At 47.5% G+C, this 25224-nt stretch overlaps 2 protein-coding genes across 2 annotated transcripts in view; one reads left to right on the top strand and one right to left on the bottom strand.

Annotated features, from left to right (window-relative positions):
- The first annotated feature begins 378 nt into the window (after window positions 1-378).
- On the top strand, window positions 379-12037 carry LOC118393171 (growth arrest and DNA damage-inducible protein GADD45 alpha-like). Its single transcript, XM_035785566.2, has 4 exons — window positions 379-584; window positions 880-981; window positions 1191-1404; window positions 11144-12037. The coding sequence occupies exons 1-4, from the start codon at window positions 394-396 to the stop codon at window positions 11252-11254; spliced, it is 618 nt and encodes a 205-aa protein (XP_035641459.2). The 5' UTR covers window positions 379-393; the 3' UTR covers window positions 11255-12037.
- A 2684-nt stretch (window positions 12038-14721) lies between these two features.
- gng12b (guanine nucleotide binding protein (G protein), gamma 12b) overlaps window positions 14722-25224 on the bottom strand; it is a 69615-nt gene continuing 59112 nt past the window's right edge. Inside the window, exon 4 of the mRNA XM_035785581.2 lies at window positions 14722-17521. Coding sequence (XP_035641474.1) covers window positions 17396-17521 — 126 coding nt within the window. The 3' untranslated portion in view covers window positions 14722-17395. The remainder of the gene's footprint in view (window positions 17522-25224) is intronic.

Genomic DNA, 25224 nt, shown 5'->3' with positions numbered 1-25224 from the left:
CTTGTATACATCCGCTATGAGATCATTGTTGGAATCACAGCAAATAAGATAACATCTATTTGACGTGCTCTGCTTGAGTTTCTCACCACTCATTGGCTGAATCAACATTGTTTCCACGTCATTTCAAAACGGGTATAAAATATGTAGGCTATAATAACAAGTGTAAATAAAACTTATTGTCCACAACTCTGCACACTAACAACAGTATTGCATTTGTCACAAATATACAATGAAATAGTTAGCCACTGATCAATGTAATTGTTTTTCCAGCAGTCGTCGCAGTTTACCAAGGAAGTTACATACATGTACTGATTGATACCTTGGGGGGGGCTCCTCATTCACTTGAAACACCGTGAAAATTAGCGTGTGACCAATGGGGTTTGATATGCAAATATGAGGCGCTCGAACTTCAACTTCCACAGTGAACTGTGGGGAAATATGAGAAAAAGAGCAGACACACGAGGTCGCGAACTTAACTGGGACGTGGAGAGAGACCATCCGTGGATATCCTGCCTTCAACGTGGATATTTTCTAATGTGCAATATGACTTTTGAGGAAACCAGCGGAGAAAACTCTACAGAAAGGTAGCTAGCTGAGGTTATTTTTTGCAACTTGTATGTAATGAAAGCTTCAATTGTCAGCTAAATGTACTTCATTTGGCAAGCAATCCAGTTATAGCAGCTATGTGATGGCAATGTCCCGGTATGCACGAGCGCTTGGCTGAGCATGTCTAAGCTAACCTAGTTAGCTATGCAGTTAGCTAGATAGGTAGTTATATACTTTCTATAATGTTGCATGCTGACTAAATATCGATACTTAGTTTTTTGGTCCAAGTATCACCCACCATTAATATGCTTGTTTGTTGTTGTGCAACCTCAGGATGGATTCGGTGGCTAAAGCACTGGAGGAGGTTCTCAGCTCCGCGTTACCTCAGGGTTGCATTACTGTCGGGGTATACGAGGCAGCCAAGTCACTCAATGTGTAAGTAGATAGCAAATGAAGCACATTCAGCAATATTATAACGTCATTATTAGCTAGTAATAAATCCATTCTGAAATAACTAAATGCAAGGAGTGAAGTACATTATGTTTCAATAAATTCTTACGCAATGAAACTGTAATAAACATTCTGGCAACTAAATTAATATATTCTGCTTGTTTAACAAATTGTGTTGTCATTTAAATCATCAGTGACCCGGATAATGTGGTGTTGTGCCTCCTGGCGACGGACGAGGAACAGGTAGAAGACGTGGCCCTCCAGATCCACTTTACCCTTATCCAGGCGTTCTGCTGCGAGAACGACATCAACATCCTGCGGGTCAGCAACATGAGGCGCCTCGCTGAGATCCTTGGAGGAGTGAAGCCAGGAGGAGAGCCAATGGACATGCACTGTGTACTAGTTACTGTATGTGTCATTACATTGTTCATACTCCCCATATCCCTGCACTAAACAGTGCTAGACTTTTGTATCATTTACTGCTCTTTTAAGTGTAATCCAGTTGACTGCAGCCACCTGATCTGTAGTGATGTGGGTTGTGTAGTGGTCTGACGTAGCTTACCCTGGCTGCAGCCACCTGATCTGTAGTGATGTGGGTTGTGTAGTGGTCTGACGTAGCTTACGCTGGCTGCAGCCACCTGATCAGTAGTGATGTGGGTTGTGTAGTGGTCTGACGTAGCTTACCCTGGCTGCAGCCACCTGATCTGTAGTGATGTGGGTTGTGTAGTGGTCTGACGTAGCTTACCCTGGCTGCAGCCACCTGATCTGTAGTGATGTGGGTTGTGTAGTGGTCTGACGTAGCTTACCCTGGCTGCAGCCACCTGATCAGTAGTGATGTGGGTTGTGTAGTGGTCTGACGTAGCTTACCCTGGCTGCAGCCACCTGATCAGTAGTGATGTGGGTTGTGTAGTGGTCTGACGTAGCTTACCCTGGCTGCAGCCACCTGATCTGTAGTGATGTGGGTTGTGTAGTGGTCTGACGTAGCTTACCCTGGCTGCAGCCACCTGATCAGTAGTGATGTGGGTTGTGTAGTGGTCTGACGTAGCTTACCCTGGCTGCAGCCACCTGATCAGTAGTGATGTGGGTTGTGTAGTGGTCTGACGTAGCTTACCCTGGCTGCAGCCACCTGATCTGTAGTGATGTGGGTTGTGTAGTGGTCTGACGTAGCTTACCCTGGCTGCAGCCACCTGATCTGTAGTGATGTGGGTTGTGTAGTGGTCTGACGTAGCTTACCCTGGCTGCAGCCACCTGATCAGTAGTGATGTGGGTTGTGTAGTGGTCTGACGTAGCTTACCCTGGCTGCAGCCACCTGATCTGTAGTGATGTGGGTTGTGTAGTGGTCTGACGTAGCTTACCCTGGCTGCAGCCACCTGATCAGTAGTGATGTGGGTTGTGTAGTGGTCTGACGTAGCTTACCCTGGCTGCAGCCACCTGATCTGTAGTGATGTGGGTTGTGTAGTGGTCTGACGTAGCTTACCCTGGCTGCAGCCACCTGATCAGTAGTGATGTGGGTTGTGTAGTGGTCTGACGTAGCTTACCCTGGCTGCAGCCACCTGATCAGTAGTGATGTGGGTTGTGTAGTGGTCTGACGTAGCTTACCCTGGCTGCAGCCACCCTGGCTGCAGCCACCTGATCTGTAGTGATGTGGGTTGTGTAGTGGTCTGACGTAGCTTACCCTGGCTGCAGCCACCTGATCAGTAGTGATGTGGGTTGTGTAGTGGTCTGACGTAGCTTACCCTGGCTGCAGCCACCTGATCTGTAGTGATGTGGGTTGTGTAGTGGTCTGACGTAGCTTACCCTGGCTGCAGCCACCTGATCTGTAGTGATGTGGGTTGTGTAGTGGTCTGACGTAGCTTACCCTGGCTGCAGCCACCTGATCTGTAGTGATGTGGGTTGTGTAGTGGTCTGACGTAGCTTACCCTGGCTGCAGCCACCTGATCTGTAGTGATGTGGGTTGTGTAGTGGTCTGACGTAGCTTACCCTGGCTGCAGCCACCTGATCTGTAGTGATGTGGGTTGTGTAGTGGTCTGATCGTAGCTTACCCTGGCTGCAGCCACCTGATCAGTAGTGATGTGGGTTGTGTAGTGGTCTGACGTAGCTTACCCTGGCTGCAGCCACCTGATCTGTAGTGATGTGGGTTGTGTAGTGGTCTGACGTAGCTTACCCTGGCTGCAGCCACCTGATCTGTAGTGATGTGGGTTGTGTAGTGGTCTGACGTAGCTTACCCTGGCTGCAGCCACCTGATCAGTAGTGATGTGGGTTGTGTAGTGGTCTGACGTAGCTTACCCTGGCTGCAGCCACCTGATCTGTAGTGATGTGGGTTGTGTAGTGGTCTGATCGTGAGCTTACCCTGGCTGCAGCCACCTGATCAGTAGTGATGTGGGTTGTGTAGTGGTCTGATCGTAGCTTACCCTGGCTGCAGCCACCTGATCAGTAGTGATGTGGGTTGTGTAGTGGTCTGACGTAGCTTACCCTGGCTGCAGCCACCTGATCAGTAGTGATGTGGGTTGTGTAGTGGTCTGACGTAGCTTACCCTGGCTGCAGCCACCTGATCTGTAGTGATGTGGGTTGTGTAGTGGTCTGACGTAGCTTACCCTGGCTGCAGCCACCTGATCAGTAGTGATGTGGGTTGTGTAGTGGTCTGACGTAGCTTACCCTGGCTGCAGCCACCTGATCAGTAGTGATGTGGGTTGTGTAGTGGTCTGACGTAGCTTACCCTGGCTGCAGCCACCTGATCTGTAGTGATGTGGGTTGTGTAGTGGTCTGACGTAGCTTACCCTGGCTGCAGCCACCTGATCAGTAGTGATGTGGGTTGTGTAGTGGTCTGACGTAGCTTACCCTGGCTGCAGCCACCTGATCTGTAGTGATGTGGGTTGTGTAGTGGTCTGACGTAGCTTACCCTGGCTGCAGCCACCTGATCTGTAGTGATGTGGGTTGTGTAGTGGTCTGACGTAGCTTACCCTGGCTGCAGCCACCTGATCAGTAGTGATGTGGGTTGTGTAGTGGTCTGACGTAGCTTACCCTGGCTGCAGCCACCTGATCTGTAGTGATGTGGGTTGTGTAGTGGTCTGACGTAGCTTACCCTGGCTGCAGCCACCTGATCAGTAGTGATGTGGGTTGTGTAGTGGTCTGACGTAGCTTACCCTGGCTGCAGCCACCTGATCTGTAGTGATGTGGGTTGTGTAGTGGTCTGACGTAGCTTACCCTGGCTGCAGCCACCTGATCTGTAGTGATGTGGGTTGTGTAGTGGTCTGACGTAGCTTACCCTGGCTGCAGCCACCTGATCTGTAGTGATGTGGGTTGTGTAGTGGTCTGACGTAGCTTACCCTGGCTGCAGCCACCTGATCTGTAGTGATGTGGGTTGTGTAGTGGTCTGACGTAGCTTACCCTGGCTGCAGCCACCTGATCAGTAGTGATGTGGGTTGTGTAGTGGTCTGATGACGTAGCTTACCCTGGCTGCAGCCACCTGATCAGTAGTGATGTGGGTTGTGTAGTGGTCTGACGTAGCTTACCCTGGCTGCAGCCACCTGATCAGTAGTGATGTGGGTTGTGTAGTGGTCTGACGTAGCTTACCCTGGCTGCAGCCACCTGATCTGTAGTGATGTGGGTTGTGTAGTGGTCTGACGTAGCTTACCCTGGCTGCAGCCACCTGATCAGTAGTGATGTGGGTTGTGTAGTGGTCTGACGTAGCTTACCCTGGCTGCAGCCACCTGATCAGTAGTGATGTGGGTTGTGTAGTGGTCTGACGTAGCTTACCCTGGCTGCAGCCACCTGATCTGTAGTGATGTGGGTTGTGTAGTGGTCTGACGTAGCTTACCCTGGCTGCAGCCACCTGATCAGTAGTGATGTGGGTTGTGTAGTGGTCTGACGTAGCTTACCCTGGCTGCAGCCACCTGATCTGTAGTGATGTGGGTTGTGTAGTGGTCTGACGTAGCTTACCCTGGCTGCAGCCACCTGATCTGTAGTGATGTGGGTTGTGTAGTGGTCTGACGTAGCTTACCCTGGCTGCAGCCACCTGATCAGTAGTGATGTGGGTTGTGTAGTGGTCTGACGTAGCTTACCCTGGCTGCAGCCACCTGATCTGTAGTGATGTGGGTTGTGTAGTGGTCTGACGTAGCTTACCCTGGCTGCAGCCACCTGATCAGTAGTGATGTGGGTTGTGTAGTGGTCTGACGTAGCTTACCCTGGCTGCAGCCACCTGATCTGTAGTGATGTGGGTTGTGTAGTGGTCTGACGTAGCTTACCCTGGCTGCAGCCACCTGATCTGTAGTGATGTGGGTTGTGTAGTGGTCTGACGTAGCTTACCCTGGCTGCAGCCACCTGATCAGTAGTGATGTGGGTTGTGTAGTGGTCTGACGTAGCTTACCCTGGCTGCAGCCACCTGATCTGTAGTGATGTGGGTTGTGTAGTGGTCTGACGTAGCTTACCCTGGCTGCAGCCACCTGATCAGTAGTGATGTGGGTTGTGTAGTGGTCTGACGTAGCTTACCCTGGCTGCAGCCACCTGATCAGTAGTGATGTGGGTTGTGTAGTGGTCTGACGTAGCTTACCCTGGCTGCAGCCACCTGATCAGTAGTGATGTGGGTTGTGTAGTGGTCTGACGTAGCTTACCCTGGCTGCAGCCACCTGATCTGTAGTGATGTGGGTTGTGTAGTGGTCTGACGTAGCTTACCCTGGCTGCAGCCACCTGATCTGTAGTGATGTGGGTTGTGTAGTGGTCTGACGTAGCTTACCCTGGCTGCAGCCACCTGATCTGTAGTGATGTGGGTTGTGTAGTGGTCTGACGTAGCTTACCCTGGCTGCAGCCACCTGATCTGTAGTGATGTGGGTTGTGTAGTGGTCTGACGTAGCTTACCCTGGCTGCAGCCACCTGATCAGTAGTGATGTGGGTTGTGTAGTGGTCTGACGTAGCTTACCCTGGCTGCAGCCACCTGATCTGTAGTGATGTGGGTTGTGTAGTGGTCTGACGTAGCTTACCCTGGCTGCAGCCACCTGATCAGTAGTGATGTGGGTTGTGTAGTGGTCTGACGTAGCTTACCCTGGCTGCAGCCACCTGATCAGTAGTGATGTGGGTTGTGTAGTGGTCTGACGTAGCTTACCCTGGCTGCAGCCACCTGATCTGTAGTGATGTGGGTTGTGTAGTGGTCTGACGTAGCTTACCCTGGCTGCAGCCACCTGATCAGTAGTGATGTGGGTTGTGTAGTGGTCTGACGTAGCTTACCCTGGCTGCAGCCACCTGATCAGTAGTGATGTGGGTTGTGTAGTGGTCTGACGTAGCTTACCCTGGCTGCAGCCACCTGATCAGTAGTGATGTGGGTTGTGTAGTGGTCTGACGTAGCTTACCCTGGCTGCAGCCACCTGATCTGTAGTGATGTGGGTTGTGTAGTGGTCTGACGTAGCTTACCCTGGCTGCAGCCACCTGATCAGTAGTGATGTGGGTTGTGTAGTGGTCTGACGTAGCTTACCCTGGCTGCAGCCACCTGATCAGTAGTGATGTGGGTTGTGTAGTGGTCTGACGTAGCTTACCCTGGCTGCAGCCACCTGATCTGTAGTGATGTGGGTTGTGTAGTGGTCTGACGTAGCTTACCCTGGCTGCAGCCACCTGATCTGTAGTGATGTGGGTTGTGTAGTGGTCTGACGTAGCTTACCCTGGCTGCAGCCACCTGATCTGTAGTGATGTGGGTTGTGTAGTGGTCTGACGTAGCTTACCCTGGCTGCAGCCACCTGATCTGTAGTGATGTGGGTTGTGTAGTGGTCTGACGTAGCTTACCCTGGCTGCAGCCACCTGATCTGTAGTGATGTGGGTTGTGTAGTGGTCTGATCGTAGCTTACCCTGGCTGCAGCCACCTGATCTGTAGTGATGTGGGTTGTGTAGTGGTCTGACGTAGCTTACCCTGGCTGCAGCCACCTGATCAGTAGTGATGTGGGTTGTGTAGTGGTCTGACGTAGCTTACCCTGGCTGCAGCCACCTGATCTGTAGTGATGTGGGTTGTGTAGTGGTCTGACGTAGCTTACCCTGGCTGCAGCCACCTGATCAGTAGTGATGTGGGTTGTGTAGTGGTCTGACGTAGCTTACCCTGGCTGCAGCCACCTGATCTGTAGTGATGTGGGTTGTGTAGTGGTCTGACGTAGCTTACCCTGGCTGCAGCCACCTGATCAGTAGTGATGTGGGTTGTGTAGTGGTCTGACGTAGCTTACCCTGGCTGCAGCCACCTGATCAGTAGTGATGTGGGTTGTGTAGTGGTCTGACGTAGCTTACCCTGGCTGCAGCCACCTGATCTGTAGTGATGTGGGTTGTGTAGTGGTCTGACGTAGCTTACCCTGGCTGCAGCCACCTGATCAGTAGTGATGTGGGTTGTGTAGTGGTCTGACGTAGCTTACCCTGGCTGCAGCCACCTGATCTGTAGTGATGTGGGTTGTGTAGTGGTCTGACGTAGCTTACCCTGGCTGCAGCCACCTGATCTGTAGTGATGTGGGTTGTGTAGTGGTCTGACGTAGCTTACCCTGGCTGCAGCCACCTGATCTGTAGTGATGTGGGTTGTGTAGTGGTCTGACCTGATCGTAGCTTACCCTGGCTGCAGCCACCTGATCAGTAGTGATGTGGGTTGTGTAGTGGTCTGACGTAGCTTACCCTGGCTGCAGCCACCTGATCTGTAGTGATGTGGGTTGTGTAGTGGTCTGACGTAGCTTACCCTGGCTGCAGCCACCTGATCTGTAGTGATGTGGGTTGTGTAGTGGTCTGACGTAGCTTACCCTGGCTGCAGCCACCTGATCAGTAGTGATGTGGGTTGTGTAGTGGTCTGACGTAGCTTACCCTGGCTGCAGCCACCTGATCTGTAGTGATGTGGGTTGTGTAGTGGTCTGACGCAGCTTACCCTGGCTGCAGCCACCTGATCAGTAGTGATGTGGGTTGTGTAGTGGTCTGACGTAGCTTACCCTGGCTGCAGCCACCTGATCAGTAGTGATGTGGGTTGTGTAGTGGTCTGACGTGAGCTTACCCTGGCTGCAGCCACCTGATCAGTAGTGATGTGGGTTGTGTAGTGGTCTGACGTAGCTTACCCTGGCTGCAGCCACCTGATCTGTAGTGATGTGGGTTGTGTAGTGGTCTGACGTAGCTTACCCTGGCTGCAGCCACCTGATCAGTAGTGATGTGGGTTGTGTAGTGGTCTGACGTAGCTTACCCTGGCTGCAGCCACCTGATCAGTAGTGATGTGGGTTGTGTAGTGGTCTGACGTAGCTTACCCTGGCTGCAGCCACCTGATCTGTAGTGATGTGGGTTGTGTAGTGGTCTGACGTAGCTTACCCTGGCTGCAGCCACCTGATCAGTAGTGATGTGGGTTGTGTAGTGGTCTGACGTAGCTTACCCTGGCTGCAGCCACCTGATCTGTAGTGATGTGGGTTGTGTAGTGGTCTGACGTAGCTTACCCTGGCTGCAGCCACCTGATCTGTAGTGATGTGGGTTGTGTAGTGGTCTGACGTAGCTTACCCTGGCTGCAGCCACCTGATCAGTAGTGATGTGGGTTGTGTAGTGGTCTGACGTAGCTTACCCTGGCTGCAGCCACCTGATCTGTAGTGATGTGGGTTGTGTAGTGGTCTGACGTAGCTTACCCTGGCTGCAGCCACCTGATCAGTAGTGATGTGGGTTGTGTAGTGGTCTGACGTAGCTTACCCTGGCTGCAGCCACCTGATCTGTAGTGATGTGGGTTGTGTAGTGGTCTGACGTAGCTTACCCTGGCTGCAGCCACCTGATCTGTAGTGATGTGGGTTGTGTAGTGGTCTGACGTAGCTTACCCTGGCTGCAGCCACCTGATCAGTAGTGATGTGGGGTTGTGTAGTGGTCTGACGTAGCTTACCCTGGCTGCAGCCACCTGATCTGTAGTGATGTGGGTTGTGTAGTGGTCTGACGTAGCTTACCCTGGCTGCAGCCACCTGATCAGTAGTGATGTGGGTTGTGTAGTGGTCTGACGTAGCTTACCCTGGCTGCAGCCACCTGATCAGTAGTGATGTGGGTTGTGTAGTGGTCTGACGTAGCTTACCCTGGCTGCAGCCACCTGATCAGTAGTGATGTGGGTTGTGTAGTGGTCTGACGTAGCTTACCCTGGCTGCAGCCACCTGATCTGTAGTGATGTGGGTTGTGTAGTGGTCTGACGTAGCTTACCCTGGCTGCAGCCACCTGATCTGTAGTGATGTGGGTTGTGTAGTGGTCTGACGTAGCTTACCCTGGCTGCAGCCACCTGATCTGTAGTGATGTGGGTTGTGTAGTGGTCTGACGTAGCTTACCCTGGCTGCAGCCACCTGATCTGTAGTGATGTGGGTTGTGTAGTGGTCTGACGTAGCTTACCCTGGCTGCAGCCACCTGATCAGTAGTGATGTGGGTTGTGTAGTGGTCTGACGTAGCTTACCCTGGCTGCAGCCACCTGATCTGTAGTGATGTGGGTTGTGTAGTGGTCTGACGTAGCTTACCCTGGCTGCAGCCACCTGATCAGTAGTGATGTGGGTTGTGTAGTGGTCTGACGTAGCTTACCCTGGCTGCAGCCACCTGATCAGTAGTGATGTGGGTTGTGTAGTGGTCTGACGTAGCTTACCCTGGCTGCAGCCACCTGATCTGTAGTGATGTGGGTTGTGTAGTGGTCTGACGTAGCTTACCCTGGCTGCAGCCACCTGATCAGTAGTGATGTGGGTTGTGTAGTGGTCTGACGTAGCTTACCCTGGCTGCAGCCACCTGATCAGTAGTGATGTGGGTTGTGTAGTGGTCTGACGTAGCTTACCCTGGCTGCAGCCACCTGATCAGTAGTGATGTGGGTTGTGAGTGGTCTAGTGGCTCTGATCTGTAGTGATGTGGGTTGTGTAGCTTACCCTGGCTGCAGCCACCTGATCTGTAGTGATGTGGGTTGTGTAGTGGTCTGACGTAGCTTACCCTGGCTGCAGCCACCTGATCTGTAGTGATGTGGGTTGTGTAGTGGTCTGACGTAGCTTACCCTGGCTGCAGCCACCTGATCAGTAGTGATGTGGGTTGTGTAGTGGTCTGACGTAGCTTACCCTGGCTGCAGCCACCTGATCAGTAGTGATGTGGGTTGTGTAGTGGTCTGACGTAGCTTACCCTGGCTGCAGCCACCTGATCTGTAGTGATGTGGGTTGTGTAGTGGTCTGACGTAGCTTACCCTGGCTGCAGCCACCTGATCTGTAGTGATGTGGGTTGTGTAGTGGTCTGACGTAGCTTACGCTGGCTGCAGCCACCTGATCTGTAGTGATGTGGGTTGTGTAGTGGTCTGACGTAGCTTACCCTGGCTGCAGTACTCCAAGTGATCTGACTCCAGTTACTGGGACTGCGTACAAATGGCATAGGAATAGGGTGCCATTTGGGATGTAATCTATACATGTTGGCTGAGTTGGCAGAGCGATGTGTACTCTAGCTCTTCTTCCTGTGGGCCACTAGTATTTCTTCAAACACACATTCCAGGAAATGAAGCTGAGCTCATAGGAGAAAGACGATGAATGATTGCATGTTTGCAGAGCGATTCTTAGAATGCAGAAGTCAGCATGGAGACATTTTTATGCCCTGCTCATACACTTCCTTAGTAGTGATCTGATCTATGAAGCACACTAGCAGGCTATGCAGATCATATAGGATCTTAATTGGATCCCCCTGTTGCAGAACCTTCCTGCAATTCAAGAAATGTAAAACTTGTAATGTATTTGAGGTTTAAAAAGGCTTCTGAAGTTTTGTAATTTCTACCTAGAAATGTCAGACTTGATTTCCCCTCGTATCAACCCCTACAAAAAATGTCTATCAATTATAATCCACATAATACTTTACATTTCCTGTTGCTGCAGGAATAGTTTTCCTGCTGTAGCAAACTGGCTCTACTTGTTACTGTAACCACACCAGTTGCAGAGAACCCTTATCTTATTATGGTTATTAGAAATCACTTTTTATCCCTATATTTGATGAATACATTTAGAAAGCACAGCAGTAGATGTGTGCTGATTAACTGTGTAAGTAGTTATGGTAACCATACTCACTTGCAGAGAACCCCTTAGGCCTAACTGATTAGGGTTGTTTTACACATTTATTAGGTCTGTATTTGAATGCATACGTTTTTAGAAAGCAGCATTAGCCTGACTGTGTTTTCCCTTCCTCTTCACAGAACCCCCAGTTGACCACATGGAAGGACCCAGCTCTGAGCAAAGTGAATCTCTTCTGTAGAGACAGTCGAATCCTGGACCAGTGGGTCCCCATTATCAACCTACCTGACTGATGACTCTACCCATGTTGTGCACTTTATATGGAAACATCGCACACTGCACTAGATCTGTGTAATAACCCCTTTGTTGGACCTCTCATGAACAACCTTGATTCTGCCAGAGCGAGATAGAGGACCAGGAAATCTTCCCAAAAATAACAAGAAAATCTCAAAATCCAACTAAATTTGCTGGATCAGTGTGGATTTTAATGCAGAGGTTTCGGCTGAGGAAGAGTGATTCAGCATTCTAGGTTCCAAGACTGCCATGGTAACTTTGATGACTGTAATTACAAGGCAACGGTTGGTCATTGGTATGACTGTGCCCTCCTTGCCGGGAAGAAAGCCATTACAGGAAGCGGAATCATGTGAGCACACACAGCAGAACACACTAGACACAGGTGGTGGTGAGCAGAGCAGAGAACACCAGGCAGCAGGGGATTGGAATCTACTGGAGGATCAGACAACTGACTACAAGCAATTGACCGGACTCAATTTAACCAGACAGGATTTTACTGAACTGGACTGGAGTAGTCTGAACTACAGGTTGGATAATGCCTCAAGGAAAGTGGACAAATCTCAACTGTAATTTATATGATGTTGATCATCTCTGAATTGTTGTTTTGAGAATTATTTAAATAAAAAAAGGGAAGATATTGTCAGGACAAGGCAATGTATTGTCTTAAACATGAACTTGTTTTATTTTAATTAATATGTTTGCGTTAATTTAATTAATTGTATTTATGTTGCAATGTTCATCAACAGCTACCTTTGTAGAGAAATAAACAGAACTGAACTAAACATTTAATTGTTTTGCTTGTTTGTAATTAATGCAGTGAGTTATGGGTATCATTCTGCAGGTTTTTGATGAACCTGTAAGCAACATCACTCACAGGACTAATAATGCATCTCTGTCAAGGCAGTGGAAAACGGGCACTGAACAAGGATTCTGTTTGTACCAAGCTTGGTCAAAGAGGCTTTTCACTGAGGTCACTAGATAATTCACTGAGGTCACTAGATAATTCACTGAGGTGACTAGATAATTCACTGAGTTCACTAGATAATTCACTGAGTTCACTAGATAATTCACTGAGGTCACTAGATAATTCACTGAGGTGACTAGATAATTCACTGAGGTGACTAGATAATTCACAGAGGTCACTAGATAATTCAGAGGTCGCTAGATAATTCACTGAGGTCACTAGATAATTCACTGATCTTTCATATTCAGCTGAATAAAGAAAAGTGCACTGTTTAACCGGGTGCAAAAAGCTAGTACTTAGTTTTGCGTGTATTTAGTATGTAACATACACCATGTCTCAACAATACATCACTCCATTGACTCCAATGGTGAACACTACAGTGTTGGTTATTTACACCCAAGGACGCAAAGTCCATGTAACAACAGTTCCACACCCTGCATTCACATCATTTTCTTTTTATTAAAAGCGTCACACAGGAGGGAGAAGGAGAATTTCCACATACATATAGTTTCCTTGTGTGATGAGCAGCATCAGGGTGTTTGTGTGATCACCATGACAACCCTTGCTGTCACCGAGGCCCTCTGTTCGAACACAGAAACACCCTCTGTTCAAACACACCTGGCAGGGACAAAAATAGCCAGAGAGGAAAGAAAATATATATTACTAACCAGCACACTCAGGGGACACCAGAAGTGATTGTGTGTGTGTGCAGCAGAACAAAGCAGGGGGACAAAGCCCTCAAAGAGCAGCTGATGAAACAATGTGTGTGACTGAGTCCAGGCCCATTCACACCCTCACAGTGGGGGTCCTACTGACCACTGATTTCATCATGGCTATAAATAGACCCTATGAATGGAGGTGAGGCAATCACACTCACAGTGACGCACTGATAGTAATTATAGTGTTACAAATTAGAAGGCAACACAAGCAGTGCAGGCTGTTAACCACAAACCACCTAATGTCACGTCAGCATGATGACCTGCAATGTGGCTGTACTCCTGTGGCATCTTAATACCACAACGGAGCATTCAATGATATATTGTTGTAATTTAGCTTTCCCAACCTTTCCGGGGGCAATAACCACACATTTCTTTCACAGCATTGTATGTTTCAGGGCAAGTCACCATAGCTGTCTTTGCGTGAGAGACATGGGTGTGAGCCCACATCTCCAGTCATCAGATCAACTCTAAGCAGTAGAATGCTATGCTGATTTGACCTGGAGTGAGTAAGAATAGAGGAATGTTGCAGGTGGGCTACTACCTTCTCCCGAGGTAGAAATCTAGTGGTTTTAGTGGATATAGGAACAAACTATAAAACCATAAAGGTCCAAATGAACTGCAGGTCCGGAATGGGGCTTCAGTCCTGTGGGTGAAACAGTGTGGATTGGAGGTTAGGAGAAGGTCAGTACACTGCAACCTCACTCCTCTGAATTTCCACAAGAGTCATGGAAGAATTGCTAGGCTGGGGGCACCACCAGTCAAACTAAACACACATGACACAAATGACAGGAATGTAACTAGGAGGAGCAAGCATAACTTATGAACAGAACACAGGGACATTACTCTGATGAACTCTGAATACACTGTTTCCATAGGTTTTTACCATGGATCTGTAGGCTTAACGGCAATGCCAATAGATCAGACTCATTTCATAAAGATCCTGATCTGTGCAAATATGCATATCTGGAGTAAGTATCAGGGGCCAGGTGAAATATACTTAACACAAGCATATCTTTAACCAGGTTGAGTACAGAAAGGAAGTTGTAAGGTAGTGGGTAGTGCAAACAAATACTTTTTTCTGTCGAGCGGACAGGTAACACAATCACAGAGAATCTCCACAAAGCCCAGTGCCATCTAATATCAGAGGGGAGAGTGGCCAATACATCAATGTGAGCCAACATATATGGCCTTACCTGGTTTTTGCCTGTAACATCAGACCCTGAGAGAGAGAAAGAGAGACTGACAGACTGACAGACAGAGAGACAGAAAGGCCACTGAAGCAGAGGGATCGTCACATAACAACCAGACCTGCCTGGACATTGGGGCAGACAGTAGGACAAAATATGGCAGAAATCAGAGCAAAATAGGAATGTTTACAGCCAGGTGACTCACTGACGTGGCACTAGCTAGTCTATTAGTGGTTGTGACAATTCAACAATCTATCCTCTCCACTTGTTCAAATGTATCTGATAATCATTGAAAAACAAGTATTATTTTCTACACGTTTTATTGTGCCAGATGCATTTACAAATCACTACTAAATCGTTAAAATTGTGTATTTAAATACATTCATTAAGATCTACTAAATTTAAGAAGGCAAAAGTGGGAATAAAATTGTAATCACTTGAAATAGGAAATATATCCACATAGACAGTACGTACTAGAGACCAAAGAAGCATCCAGTATGTGTCACAGAGAAAAATAAACACGTTTTTCTTTAAACCTGTCAAATCCATTTGCAACAAGAATTATTAAGTTGGCAAAAATCAATGCAACACATGCATCAACATAGCATTGGCTTTTTATTGTATATGTATATGCAGTGACATAACAGCGAGAAGAAGCAAGTGCAGAAACACATCATACAGGAACCCACAACTTTAAGCGAGCTTTCAAAGCCACACCGAATATAATCTCTTGTGGACAGACTACTTAATGTAAATAGTATTTGACATGAGATTTTCGATTGTAGGTTGCCAAGATTACACAGAATATGGAGGCAAATAGCCTACTATGAGGGGACGTTTCAGTTGGTGCTGCCATCTGTCTCTACATATAGCAGTCTATAGTAATTATAGGCTTTAACCCACTGGTATAAGAGCAACTTATTGTATTGCCAATAATGATACTGACAGATGAATAGCGACAAGCACTTCAAAGATGTGCTCCCTGCATCCACTGGGGATGTATTGGTTCAGTTGTTCACAGTATTAGTATAGTGTTGTTTGAAGAGTGTGGCTAAAAAGTAGTGGTGAAATGTCAAAACGAGACTACTTTAATACTAAGGCCCTGGCTGGTTAAGCTGGGTCATGTTCATTTGGTAGAAAACGAAGCAAACCAGGTATGTACCTGAACTTGCCTAATTGTTTTAGTTTTCGGTTTTGCTATTGTCCGCCCTAATGAACACGACCATGGTCTCCGAGTTGCCTTTGACAGTCACGTGCACAGACAAAAAAAAGACATTCTCCCAAACACAAAACCACAATTATTATTCAACACATGACCATTCAGAGAGTTGAAAAGAAGACAATGGAGCAGCTGTTGTAAACATGGAATGTTCACACTCAAGAAGAGATCATAATAACAGTTGTCACAAATTTCACGATGGATCACAGAATCCCTGTCAGAATAGAAGTTGTACATCTATCAATAAAAAGTTATTACAGTGAATCACTTTAAAAGCACTGGCAATAAAATACAAATCAGAAAACCTTTACATTTCTAGCTTGGTACCAGATCTGTCTGTGCTCTTGCTTACTCCATTGATGTCCTTGTCAAGACAGTTTTTATCTTTGTTTGCCACTACAATGTGTTAAGGAGTTGGCATGATAGCACAAACAGATTAGCACCCAGTTTCCTCTGGTGCTGGTACAGATGTAGCGTCTTAATAACAGTTTTTCACAGCAGGAAAAGAATCCTGCAGCAACAGGAAATGTGAATCATTATGTGGATTATAGTTAATGGACATTTTTGATACATTTTTAGTTAGGGCAAATCCAATCTATCATATTAAAGTGGAAATGACAAACTTTAGAACCCTTTTTAAAACCTCAAATACACTGCAAGTTTGCTGTGCAGGAAATGTCCTGCAACAACAGGGTGATCAAATTACGATCCTACATCTGTACATTGGATAGCCGTGATTGTGATCTTAACTTCTTCTCCTTCAGCCAAATAGAGACATCATTATGGAACAATAACTTTTACATCAATGTAAGGCATAGTAAAATAATGTAAAGGGTTAAATGGTATCTGCAACACTTCATATTGCTGCTACATTACCTATCTACTGTACCACATACAAGTAAGACAACTATGCAAAGTCACAAAGTTTGGTTTCTAAGGCAAAGGCATGGCAAATTCACAAGAGATAAAAAATAGTATTTAAAGTTTAAAGAGTCATTCTTTCATCACAAAAAACATAGAAGTGGGATAGTTTGAATCTACCCCCACCTGAAAATGAAACGATCTCTGACATCTTTGCAGAAACAAAACAATGCTGGTTAAACCTGCCAGTTCGTGAGGCTATTGCTGCAAGCCATACACTTTCCCTTACAAAACGACAGGCACCCTCTCCTGTTGTGACGGGACATTCACAGGCTGAGTCCCAAATGGCACCCTTTTCCCTTTCGAGCACACATTTTAACCAGGGTCCATAGGGCTCTGATCAAAAGTGGTTCACTCTATAGGGAATAGGGTGCCATTTGGGACACAGCATAGCTTACCAGCCCGTCAGCACTGGTTTTAGAGTCCTCCTGTGTCATGGGACTGGGTGATTTACATAATGGGGTTATTACAGGCTTATCAGTAATATACAAACTAGACTGATTGTTTCCCAAAGAAGCTACTGTGTGGGGACTGATGATGCAATCAGGAGCTGAAAGGTTTAACTATAGTGTGGTGCAAGTGCAATGCTTTATACTTCAGGGCCATTGGCATTATTTATGCTCTGGCTGATGTGAACATTACAGAGTTGGGAACCCCTAGTTCAAACCATGTATTTAGTCTGCATAACATGAGATAACAATCTGAAAGAACACCAGTCTCTGTAGAGAGGAGCCTCAGAATGAGCTTTCATTCATTCATAACTGATTGAACTAAACTAAAATATTGTTTCTGGGTCACCAATGACCTGTTACATTTTGTCTCATGGTGCTATTTGGTCTTAGTTGTTTCTGATAAAGAGAGAGCACACCAATGATTCTGATCCTACCAAAATTGCACTTGTTTATAAGAGTCCAAAAACGACACCCTATGCCCTATATAGTGCACAATTGTTTTACCAGAGCCCTATGGGCCCTAGGATAACATTTGGGAATCAACCGAAAGCACAAGGAAATAGGGGGAGTGGGGCTGGGCTGGCCTTAAGGCAAATAGTGTACCGGTATTAATGTCATATTTCTCTCTATAAAATAATATACAAATAAAAAAGCAAAGAGATTTCAGCTGTCCCGCTACTATAATATAGTGCACGGCTTCTTGTCTTTGAAGGGGTTTTCAGAGGCTGGGATGCCCATGAGTAGAGGGTCGTATTTAGCATGTTCTCCACAATAGTGCATCAGGTCTGCTGAGGCCTTGGACACCTAAGGGAGAGAATCATACAACAGGTTACTATCGGCCTCAGATGTACACAAAGAAACAGTGAGGTGGCTCACCAAGGAATGTAGTTTGTGTCCCTGAGAGATGCACATCCTTGGTAAAGACTGACTACCCTAAATCGATCCTCAACACATTATGTAGTGGAAATATACACTTGCTTACTACTTATTATGAAGCAATCTAAATCTGAACACAACTCCATTTTGCTCAATCCCTTCCTATAGGCCGAAAATCAAACAAGAAGTACCCGTGCTAAGGACTATTCAAAGCTGGTCTGACCAATCAGAATCCATGCTTCAAGATTGTTTTGATCACGCGGACTGGGATATGTTCCGAGTAGCCTCAGAGAATAATATAGACGTATACGCTCATTCGGTGAGTGAGTTTATAAGGAAGTGTATAGAAGACATTGTACCTACTGTGACTATTAAAACCTACCCTAACCAGAAAACGTGGATAGAGGGCAGCATTCGCGCAAAACTGAAAGTGCCTACCACCGCATTTAACCATTGCAAGGTGACTGGGAAAATGGCAGAATACAGAGTAGTCATTCCCTCCGCAAAGCAATCCAACAAGCAAAATGTCAGCATAGAGACGAAGTGGAGTTGCAATTCAATGGCTCAGACACGAGACGTATGTGGCAGAGTCTACAGACAATCACGGACTACAAAAGGAAAACCAGCCACATCACGGACACCGATGTCTTGCTTCCAGATAAACTAAACACTTTCTTTGCCCACTTTGAGTAAAATACAGTGCCACCAACGCGGCCCGCTACCAAGGACTGTGGGCTCACCTTCTCCGTAGCCGACGTGAGTAAGACATTTAAATGTGTTAACTCTCGCTGGTGTGTTTACAGACATATTCAATCTCTCCCTATCCCAGTCTGCTGTCCCCACATGCTTCAAGATGGCAACCATTGTTCCTGAACCCAAGAATGCAAAGATAACTGAACTAATTTACTATCGCCCCGTAGCACTCACTTCTGTCATCATGAAGTGCTTTGAGAGACTAATCAAGGATCATATTACCTCCACCTTACCTATCACCTTACACCCACTTCAATTTGCTTACCACCCCAATAGGTCCACAGACGATGCAATCGCCATCCCACTGCACATTTCCCTATTCCACCTGGACAAGAAGAATTCCTATGTAAGAATGCTGCTCATTGACTATAGCTCAGCTTTCAACACCATAGTTCCCTCCAAGCTCATCATTAAGCTTGAGGCCCTGGGTCTCAACCCCACCCTGTGCAATTGGGTTCTGGACTGCCTGACGGGCCACCCCCAGGTGGTGAAGGTAGGAAACAACATCTCCACTTCGCTGATCCTCAACACTGGAGCCCCACAAGGGTGCGTGCTCAGCCCTGTACTCCCTGTTCACCCATGACTACGTGGCCATGCACGCCTCCAACTCAATCATCAAGTTTGCAGACGACACAACAGTAGTAGGCTTGATTACCAACAACTACGAGACAACCTACAGGGAGGAGGTCACGGCTCTCGGAGTGTGTCAAGAAAATAACCTCTCACTCAACGTCAACAAAACAAAAGAGATGATCGTGGACTCCAGGAAACAGCAGAGAGAGCACCCCCCTATCCACATCGACAGGACAGCAGTGGAGAACTTGGAAAGTTTTAAGTTCCTCTGGGTACATATCACTGACAAACTGAAATGGTCCACCCACATAGACAGTGAGGTGAAGAAGGCACAACAGTGCCTCTTCAACCTCAGGAGGCTGAAGACATTTGGCCAATTTCAAGTTTTCATAACAATCGGAAATCTGTATTTTTGGACACCGATTTTGTTTTACACCTTTATTCATCTAGGCAAGTCAGTTAAAGAACACATTCTTATTTTCAATGACAGCCTAGGAACGGTGGGTTAACTGCCTTGTTCAGGGGCAGAACGACAGATGTTTACCTTGTCAGCTCAGGGATTCAATCTTGCAACCTTACGGTTAACTAGTCCAACGCTCTAACCACCTGCCTTACATTGCTGTCACACCCTGACCTTAGTATTCTTTGTTTTCTTTATTGTTTTGGTTAGGTCAGGGTGTGACATGGGTGATGTATGATTTTTTTGTACTGTCTAGGGGTTTTGTAGTTTTATGGGGTTGTTTACTATCTAGGTGTTTATATATGTCTATGGTTGCCTAGATTGGTTATCAATTAGAGGCAGGTGTTTATCAATGTCTCTGATTGGGAACCATATTTAGGCAGCCATCCTCTTTGGGTATTTTGTGGGTTATTGTCTATGTTATGTTGTTTGTTAGCAGTGTTTCATTATCAGTCACCGTCGTCTTGTTAGTTAGTTAGTTTTAGTGTACGTCGTGTTTTTCCGTCTTTTCGTTAAATCATGCATTCACACCACGCTGCGCTTTGGTCTACTCAATATGACGATCATGACAGAATAACCCACCATAAAAGGAACAAGCAGCGTGATTGGGAGGAACAGCGCTTAATGGAGAAATGGACCCGGGAGAAGGACGAATGGGTAACAACCTGGGAGGAGATTGAGAGTTTGTCGATCGATCCAGGGAGAGTGCCAGAGCCTACACGGGATTCTTTGGAACAGTGCGAGGAGGGATACAGGAGAATGGAGGAACGGTGAAGATATAAGGGTGTACAGAAGCCCAAGAGGCAGCCCCAAGACATTTTTGGGAGGGGGGACATGAGGAGATTTGCTAAGTTAGGTAGGAGACCTGAGCCAACTCCTCGTGCGTACCGCGGGGAGCGTGTAACTGGTCAGGCACCGTGTTATGCAGAGATGCGCATGGTGTCTCCAGTGCACATTTCTAGCCAGGTGCGCTATATTCCAGTTCCTCGCATTGGCGAGAATGAGCATCCAGCCAGGGCGGGTTGTGTCAGTTTTACGCCTCCACAGCCCAGTACGTCCTGTGCCTGCTCCCCGCACTCGCCCTGAGGTGCGTGTACCCAGCCCAGTACCACCAGTGCCAACACCACGCACCAGGCTTCCTGTGCGTCTCCAGAGCCCTGTACACCCTGTTCCTCCTCCCCGCACTCGCCCTGAGGTGCGTGTCCTCGGCCCAGTACCACCAGTACCGGCACCATGCACCAGACTTACAGTGCGCTTCGCCAGTCCAGAGCGTCCGGCAATAGTACCCAGTCCAGAGCGTCCGGCAACAGTACCCAGTCCAGAGCGTCCGGCAACAGTACCCAGTCCAGAGCGTCCGGCGACGGGCCGCAGTCCGGAACCTACCACGACGGGTCGCAGTCCAGAACCTACCAGTCCGGATCCGCCAGAGTCTCCCTCCAGTCTCCCTCCAGTCCGGATCCGCCACTCACACCAGACTCGACCATCAGTCCAGTGGCGTCCTCTAATCCGTGGTCGGCGGTGAGGGTTCCCGCTCCAGAGACATTAACTAAGTGTGACGAGTCAGAAATGGAGCGGGTTCCACATCCTGAGCCAGAACCGCCACCTCGGAGTCATGCCCACCCAAACCCTCCCATATAGGTTTAGGTGTGCGGCAGGGAGTCCACATCTTTGGGGGGCATGTATGGCCCTGACCTTTAGTATTCTTTGTTTTCTTTATTGTTTTGGTTACGTCAGGGTGTGACATGGGTGCTGTATGTTTTTTTTTTGTACTGTCTAGGGGTTTTGTAGGTTTGAGGTTGTTTACCATCTAGATGTTTATATATCTTATATATATTATGGTTGCCTAGATTGGTTCGCAATTCGAGGCAGGTGTTTATCGTTGTCTCTGATTGGGAACCATATTTAGGCAGCCATCTTCTTTGGGTATTTCGTGGGTTATTGTCTGTTATGTTGCTTGTTAGCACAGTGTTTCTTTAGCAGTCACGTTCGTCTTGTTTGTTTTAGTGTACTTTGTGTTTTTTTCTTCCGTCTTTTCATTAAATCATGCATTCACACCACGCGGCGCTTTGAAATCAAATCAAATCAAATTTTATTTGTCACATACACATGGTTAGCAGATGTTAATGCGAGTGTAGCGAAATGCTTGTGCTTCTAGTTCCGACAATGCAGTGATAACCAACAAGTAATCTAACTAACAATTCCAAAACTACTGTCTTATACACAGTGTAAGGGGATAAAGAATATGTACATAAGGATATATGAATGAGTGATGGTACAGAGCAGCATACAGTAGATGGTATCGAGTACAGTATATACATATGAGATAAGTATGTAGACAAAGTAAACAAAGTGGCATAGTTAAAGTGGCTAGTGATACATGTATTACATAAGGATCCAGTAGATGATGTAGAGTACAGTATATGCATATGAGATGAATAATGTAGGGTAAGTAACATTATATAAGGTAGCATTGTTTAAAGTGGCTAGTGATGTATTTACATTATTTCCCATCAATTCCCATTATTAAAGTGGCTGGAGTTGGGTCAGTGTCAATGACAGTGTGTTGGCAGCAGCCACTCAATGTTAGTGGTGGCTGTTTAACAGTCTGATGGCCTTGAGATAGAAGCTGTTTTTCAGTCTCTCGGTCCCAGCTTTGATGCACCTGTACTGACCTCGCCTTCTGGATGATAGCGGGGTGAACAGGCAGTGGTTCGGGTGGTTGATGTCCTTGATGATCTTTATGGCCTTCCTGTAACATCGGGTGGTGTAGGTGTCCTGGAGGGCAGGTAGTTTGCCCCTGGTGATGCGTTGTGCAGACCTCACTACCCTCTGGAGATCCTTACGGTTGAGGGCGGAGCAGTTGCCGTACCAGGCGGTGATACAGCCCGCCAGGATGCTCTCGATTGTGCATATGTAGAAGTTTGTGAGTGCTTTTGGTGACAAGCCGAATTTCTTCAGCCTCCTGAGGTTGAAGAGGCGCTGCTGCGCCTTCTTCACGACGCTGTCAGTGTGAGTGGACCAATTCAGTTTGTCTGTGATGTGTATGCCGGGGAACTTAAAACTTGCTACCCTTTCCACTACTGTTCCATCGATGTGGATAGGGGGGTTGTTCCCTCTGCTGTTTCCTGAAGTCCATAATCATCTCCTTAGTTTTGTTGACGTTGAGTGTGAGGTTATTTTCCTGACACCACACTCCGAGGGCCCTCACCTCCTCCCTGTAGGCCGTGTCGTCGTTGTTGGTAATCAAGCCTACCACTGTTGTGTCGTCCGCAAACTTGCTGATTGAGTTGGAGGCGTGCGTGGCCACGCAGTCGTGGGTGAACAGGGAGTACAGGAGAGGGCTCAGAACGCACCCTTGTGGGGCCCCCGTGTTGAGGATCAGCGGGGAGGAGATGTTGTTGCCTACCCTCACCACCTGGGGGCGGCCCGTCAGGAAGTCCAGTACCCAGTTGCACAGGGCGGGGTCGAGACCCAGGGTCTCGAGCTTGATGACGAGCTTGGAGGGTACTATGGTGTTGAATGCCGAGCTGTAGTCGATGAACAGCATTCTCACATAGGTATTCCTCTTGTCCAGGTGGGTTAGGGCAGTGTGCAGTGTGGTTGAGATTGCATCGTCTGTGGACCTATTTGGGCGGTAAGCAAATTGGAGTGGGTCTAGGGTGTCAGGTAGGGTGGAGGTGATATGGTCCTTGACTAGTCTCTCAAAGCACTTCATGATGACGGAAGTGAGTGCTACGGGGCGGTAGTCGTTTAGCTCAGTTACCTTAGCTTTCTTGGGAACAGGAACAATGGTGGCCCTCTTGAAGCATGTGGGAACAGCAGACTGGTATAGGGATTGATTGAATATGTCCGTAAACACACCGGCCAGCTGGTCTGCGCATGCTCTGAGGGCGCGGCTGGGGATGCCGTCTGGGCCTGCAGCCTTGCGAGGGTTAACACGTTTAAATGTCTTACTCACCTCGGCTGCAGTGAAGGAGAGACCGCATGTTTTCGTTGCAGGCCGTGTCAGTGCCACTGTATTGTCCTCAAAGCGGGCAAAAGTTATTTAGTCTGCCTGGGAGCAAGACATCCTGGTCCGTGACTGGGCTGGGTTTCTTCTTGTAGTCCGTGATTGACTGTAGACCCTGCCACATGCCTCTTGTGTCTGAGCCGTTGAATTGAGATTCTACTTTGTCTCTGTACTGACGCTTAGCTTGTTTAATAGCCTTGCGGAGGGAATAGCCGCACTGTTTGTATTCGGTCATGTTGCCAGACACCTTGCCCTGATTAAAAGCAGTGGTTCGCGCTTTCAGTTTCACGCGAATGCTGTCATCAATCCACGGTTTCTGGTTAGGGAATGTTTTTATCGTTGCTATGGGAACGACATCTTCGACGCACGTTCTAATGAACTCGCACACCGAATCAGTGTATTTGTCAATATTTTTATCTGACGCAATACGAAACATGTCCCAGTCCACGTGATGGAAGCAGTCTTGGAGTGTGGAGTCAGCTTGGACTGACCAGCGTTGGACAGACATCAGCGTGGGAGCCTCTTGTTTAAGTTTCTGCCTGTAGGCAGGGATCAACAAAATGGAGTCGTGGTCAGCTTTTCCGAAAGGGGGGCGGGGCAGGGCCTTATATGCGTCGCGGAAGTTAGAGTAACAATGATCCAAGGTTTTACCACCCCTGGTGGTGCAATCGATATGCTGATAAAATTTAGGGAGTCTTGTTTTCAGATTAGCTTTGTTAAAATCCCCAGCTACAATGAATGCAGCCTCCGGATAAATGGTCTCCAGTTTGCAAAGAGTTAAATAAAGTTCGTTCAGAGCCATCGATGTGTCTGCTTGGGGGGGGATATATACGGCTGTGATTATAATCAAAGAGAATTCTCTTGGAAGATAATGCGGTCTACATTTGATTGTGAGGAATTCTAAATCAGGTGAACAGAAGGATTTGAGTTCCTGTATGTTTCCTTCATCACACCATGTCTCGTTAGTCATGAGGCATACGCCCCCGCCACTCTTCTTACCAGAAAGATGTTTGTTTCTGTCGGCGCGATGCGTGGAGAAACCCGTTGGCTGCACCGCATCGGATAGCGTCTTCCCAGTAAGCCATGTTTCCGTGAAGCAGAGAACGTTGCAGTCTCTGATGTCCCTCTGGAATGCTACCCTTGCTTGGATTTCATCAACCTTGTTGTCAAGAGACTGGACATTGGCAAGAAGAATGCTGGGGAGTGGTGAGCGATGTGCCCTTGTCCGGAGTCTGACCAGAAGACCGCTACGTTTCCCTCTTTTCGGAGTCGTTTTCTTGGGTCGCTGCATGCGATCCATTCCGTTGTCCTGTTTGTAAGGCAGAACACAGGATCCGCGTAGCGGAAAACATATTCTTGGTCGTACTGATGGTGAGTTGACGCTGATCTTATATTCAGTAGTTCTTCTCGACTGTATGTAATGAAACCTAAGATGACCTGGGGTACTAATGTAAGAAATAACACGTAAAAAAACAAAAAACTCCATAGTTTCCTAGGAACGCGAAGCGAGGCGGCCATCTCTGTCGGCGCCGGAAGTAAGGTCTGGTCTACTCAATACGACGATCGTGACAATTGCACTCCACGAGGAGCCTGCCTGTTATGCGAATGCAGTAAGAAGCCAAGGTAAGTTGCTAGCCAGCATTAAACTTATCTTAAAAAACAATCAATCATAATCACTACTACTAGTTTATCTAGCGTGTCCTGCGTTGCATTTAATCGAAGCGGTGCGCATTCGCGAAAAAGGACTGTCGTTGCTCCAACGTGTACCTTACCATAAACATCAATGCCTTTCTTAAAATCAATACACAAGTATATATTTTTAAACCTGCATATTTA

This window comes from Oncorhynchus keta, chromosome 1 (genome assembly GCF_023373465.1).
Source record: "Oncorhynchus keta strain PuntledgeMale-10-30-2019 chromosome 1, Oket_V2, whole genome shotgun sequence".
Taxonomy (NCBI): Eukaryota; Metazoa; Chordata; class Actinopteri; order Salmoniformes; family Salmonidae; genus Oncorhynchus; species Oncorhynchus keta.
This window is presented reverse-complemented; position numbering and strand designations above follow the sequence as displayed.